This window comes from Tupaia chinensis, unplaced genomic scaffold (assembly GCF_000334495.1).
Source record: "Tupaia chinensis unplaced genomic scaffold, TupChi_1.0 Scaffold145147_1, whole genome shotgun sequence".
Lineage (NCBI taxonomy): Eukaryota > Metazoa > Chordata > Mammalia > Scandentia > Tupaiidae > Tupaia > Tupaia belangeri.
In genome coordinates, this window is record NW_006205007.1 from 1079230 (window position 1) to 1084472 (window position 5243).

General features: G+C 41.7%; 1 protein-coding gene across 1 annotated transcript in view; it reads right to left on the minus strand.

Moving 5' to 3' along the window:
• Nucleotides 1-676: 676 nt before the first annotated feature.
• LOC102502675 (brain-specific angiogenesis inhibitor 1-associated protein 2-like protein 1) overlaps nt 677-5243 on the minus strand; it is a 42666-nt gene continuing 38099 nt past the window's right edge. The window contains 4 exon segments of the mRNA XM_014583925.2: nt 677-1295; nt 1298-1359; nt 1519-1637; nt 1757-2337. Of these exon segments, the coding sequence (XP_014439411.1) occupies nt 690-1295; nt 1298-1359; nt 1519-1637; nt 1757-2337 (1368 nt within the window). The 3' untranslated portion in view covers nt 677-689.

Consider the following 5243-nt stretch of genomic DNA (forward strand, 5'->3'; position numbering starts at 1 on the left):
GAAGAACCCTACTGGGTTACACTATCATTCAGCGCATGCAAATGATGTGGTGACAGACAAAAATAAACAAGCAGCACTAGTTGAGGGGAACCTCAGTCAGAGTATCAGACCACTGTTTACTCAGAAGTGGTTTTTTTTGTTTTTTGTTTTTTGTTTTTGTTTTTGCCACTGGGTGGTGTGCATTCTTTTTTTTTTAATCTTTTCATAATTTACATTGCTTAAAATATGATTTGCATGCTGAGATGCAAACTTACTTAATATTTTCTTCAGATAAACATTATAATGCTACTTAAGAGCACATGCTTTATAAAATAAAACTGTGGCTTCATTTGCACTCAGGTGCAGAAAGCCACTCATGAAAGCATATACTATCCCTTATTCTGTTATTAAAAAATATTTCATAGAATATTTAAAACATGATACAGTGAAGATTGTAACCAAATTTACTGGTTTTTGAACAGAATAGGAAGAAAATTAAGTGATCAAGGTGGTCACTAAAGTATTACTCATTTAAGACAGAACTATAAACCTAGCTATGTTAAATTGAGAAAATACATTGATTTGCTCATTTAGAATATATTAAGATCAGGTACCCTCTGGCAAAGCTTCATGACAGTCACAGTACATTCTCAAACATTCTGCAGTGAGAACTTAACATTTGAGAACCAGGAGAATCCTTGGCCATCTTTTCATCGAATGATTGGTGCTGATCGATCATTTGTCACTGTTGGTCGGAGCTTCACAGTAGCAAAGGGATTTGCTCCACTGTCAAAAGGTGGCTTTGCAGTACCGTTTGCATGATTAGGAGATATGGCTTCTGGTTTGGACACTGGTGCTTTAAAAGTAGAGGTATTTTTGGTGACATTGACCCTCTTCTCTGCAGCTGCTCCCATGGACAGGCACTCCAGGTAGTCGGGTGGGGGCATGATGACACTGCTCTTTTCGGCTAAGTTCATGGTGCTGACATTCCTCACAGGCGCAGGGCTTGGCATAGGCAGAGTCACTGTTTTCTGTGCACTTTCTTCCAGCAACTTTGTATATGATGATGGGAACCAACCTCTTGCTTTGGTGGTGTCATGCTCTCCGTAAAGCCAGCCATCCTTCTCCTCAAGGATGAGCAGCGTGATGACATCTCCTTGTGCAAAGCTGAGTAGCGTCTTGTTGGTACCAGCAGTATGTGGAAAAATGGTCTTTACTTTCGGCTTCTTCATCATGTTCAGTCCAGTTGCAACTGAAACAGATCGCTGTAAACTGGGATCTTCCGAGGTATCTGTTAGAATGAATGTACTAGTAATAGCTTTTCAGAGAATGTTAATCCCCATGCAAGTTCAATGAACAAATCCCAGAAAACCATCCATTCTCATTTTCCCAACACAGTCATATGGAGATTTTCATCATGTCCTATTTCCACGCCTTTGTTTTTGCTTAAATGGGACAGGGCCTGGGAGGAAGCAGAGGCAGACCATGGCCCCTGGGCTTTCACAGTGCAAAGGAGGACATGCTGCAGTGTGTGCTGGCCTTCATCTGCATTCCCACTCTGCCAAGAGCAGAGGTCTGCCGAGTTTCCTTCCCTTGCTTGCTTAATTTGGACCATGAAGGCACACTGAGCCAACAGCTCCAACTCAACTGACAACTTCCTGTGCCACAAAGAAAAGTTGGAAATGCAGATGGTCTTGCTGTAGCTCAACTTCTTATCCCTGAGTATAGAGGATGAGGCGATGATGAATCCCCTCACCAAGTGCCAGTTGGGTCTCACAGCCCTACGGCCACCAGGTCGCCTGGTCTCCTGAGGAAGGCACTGCAATCACTGAGCTCTGTGACTGGCTGAGACCACACAGTGCGCAGGTAGGATCTTTTTAGAGTCGCGTTCATATATTTTACATCAAGCTCTGTCTTTTTCTCCAGTTCATGTATAATCTCTTTATGGAATCTTTTGACATTTTCATCAAGACTTTCGCTGAGTTTCTTGTGGGTGCTTGAAATCTCTATAAGGACATGACCCAGCTCAGTTGACACGGGAGACCCGGTAGCAAACTCACCAATCTTGGCTACACCATCATGGTAGGCTTTTCCTGCCAGGATCATAGCAGTAACAGCTTTTTCATAATTTTTCCCTAGGTTTATTAAATTTCGGAGCCCAGGATTAAATTGTTCCATAACATTCCGGTAGGTGTTCTCGGTGAGCTGGCTCACTTCCTCTGGCCCCCCTGCGACATGGCTGCAGCTGCCCCTCGGGCGACCACGGGAGGACGCAGCGGGCCTCGTGGCTGCCCGACTTTGGGCGGCGGGAAGGCCAGAGAGTGACTGAGAGATCTGCCCGAGAGTGCCCGTGCTCGCCTTCACCCCAAAATGTCAAAACGTGCGGGGCGGTAGCAGCCGTGAGGAGCTGAGAGAAGGCGGCTGGACAGGGCCAGGCGAGCGGGGCGGGCTGGGTGGTCCCACCTCTGCACTCTTTTTGAAAGGTCAATTATTCACTCTACAATTGCATAAACCTTTCCCACCATATCTACAGATGTTAACCACGTCTCTTGAACTTGTACCCAAACTTTGAGAGATGTAATAATTTTAAAGAAATCTGAACATTTTCCTCTGATTAAATGACCTATTGGGTCCAATTCTCTCTAAAGAAAGAGTTAGAGTTATAGAGAGTCCACACATGGGTGGGAAGGAAACATCTATACTCAGTGCACACATAAGCATGGCCCTCCAGACTTTCCTAGGAAATACATTTTTTCACTAATAAAGCTTCACCTCTTTATGATATTGACTATGGACTCATCACCATCATCCCCAAATTCAGACTTCAGGTTCACTGCAGCTCCAAAATTCTAATGCCCCAGAAAAAAAGAGTGATTCCCTGACATGCTACTATGAAAAGATGTTAACCATTTTTAGCCACCAGAGGGCACATGTGCTCACCAGAAAGAGAAAAAACATATTTTGCCCCCTTTCTCCCTGTGGGTCAATGGTAACTCAATTCTTTTTCCTCCGTTTCTCCAGCCCATCAGGATTATGGGCACACACACACACACACACACACACACACACACACACACACACATGCACATCCAGAGCCAGGATTCAAAACATGGTCAGCCATGTGAGATCTGGTTCCTAATGCACAGCACTGACTGCTGCACTGTAGGGCCAGCCTGAAGATGTCAAATTCTTAACATTTCTCACTAAAGTAAGGTCATGGGGAGCAATATTAAACAAATCTATGTACATGCAGTTGAAAGGAGTGCTCTGCCCCAGAATTTCTATTCTCTTTCTTACCTGACACAGTTTCAGTCAGAAGATGGCTGGGTAATTTTATTGTACAAAGTATTAAGTATCTGTTTCATCCCTGCTACCTTTTCATATAACCTGGCTGATGCAGCATTGAAGTGTGAGTGAAAAGAAGTTTGAGGAAGTCATTAAAAGTTGAGTAACCTTTCAGGCCCTCAGCTAATTTTCTTCCAATTGAGCTGGGCCCATGGAGACCCCATGGACAACACAGAACAGGAAGCCCAGCTTAGCTGGGTAGCACAGAGGTCTTAGATAAAGCAAACAAACCAGAGTTCAGTGAGATGACAGAAAGGAAATGAGAAAAGTCACACTGTAAGCCATCCTTCAGGCAGTCCAGTGAGCAGAAAACAAAGCCACAAAACCAATGACCCCCAGGGGTGAGAATGCACTACACAGGTGGTCAGAAGAAAGCTGAAATTAGACTCTGCCCTTTTAAACCATTTTGATATATTCTAATTGCCTTGAGTTATATTTTGGAAAATAAGAGTTTATAGTTGACATGGCAAATAACTTTCGGAAGTTGTTAAAAGAGTAACATGAATCATTTGGGGGAACCAGCAGGTGGTGTAGTGGTTAAAGCACTTGACACTCTCACATGGTAGACCACTGTTCGAGTCCTGGACTTGGTGGCATACTTTCTCACTTTCCCCCTCTTTCTCTCTCTCTCTCTCTCTCTCTCTCTCTGTCTTTGTCTGGTCAAATTAAATAAATTAATAAATAAAATTAAATAAAAATAATTCTTTAAAAAAATAGACATTTGTTGACAATGAGGACCAGAATGACAATTTGAACCAGAATACTTCATCAACACCTAATAATATGTAAACAAGAAAGAAATTACACCTAATCTAAACACTGAGCACATTAAAATATCAATTTGAGTAGGCAAAGAAATAGAATAATTTACATACAATTAAAAGTTTATGGGGTAAATACTTTTACTAAAGGGATTTGTGAAAGATAGTTGCTTATCTAGATTGAGTGTCTCAATAATGTTTCATAAAGGACACAGGACGATCTAATTGGAGAGTTAGTGAAGGATAGTAGCCAAGACACCCTCAATACCCAGAAATGACACAATCAAAGAAAGTGATGGGAATGGGAATGAGTATAGTGTATTTGCGAGACAATGAACTAAAGCAATCTGGGCAAAGTAGACTGCGCGTATTTGGTAGTAACAAAAAAACATGAATCAGGTCAAGTAGTCCCAGTCTTCTGTACATGGTCAAAGAACTTGGAACTGATAGGGTAAGAGGCTATTACAGTTGCTATAACAGGGTGAGACACAACAAATGGATATTTCAGGAAACTTTGTAGGCCAGATTTGGAAAAAGATGGCTTAATTTATGCACATTAGCCATGATGTAGACTGGTTGTCCTAAGGATCTGACCAATAATGGACACTTGAAAAGGAGAAGAATTTGACAAAACATTGAAAAAAGAGTAAAACCCAAGTCCCTAACAGACTGGATATGAAAGAAAAGGGCAAGCATGTTAAATATGACTCCACTAAATCCACTAAGTATTAACCAGGAGGCCTATAGATACTACTAAAAAACTTCTCAAAGAAATTGAAAGGTTGATAAATGGGGCTTTGGGTGGGGGCAAGGGGGCACTCTGCTTTATTTTTCATGTTTACTGTAATTCAAAGCAATGATTATTGACACTCAATGATTTATTATTCTAGTTCTAAAGATCTTTCAATGCATTAACAGCTGGGCAAAAGGACAGTACAGACCATTACATGAATCAAGTAAAAATAAATATAAAAATCATACTAACAAGTTAAATGATAGTTTAATCAGTGATAGAATTGAAAATAAAGGAATTGCACAGGAAGTGGGGACAACAGATTAAAATGTCACAAATGGAAAGCAGGATGCTGAATCTTGAGCTATGAGTTGAGAGATTAGAGCTAGAGAAGGAGGAACTGAGGTGGAGCCAGCCACAGCAGG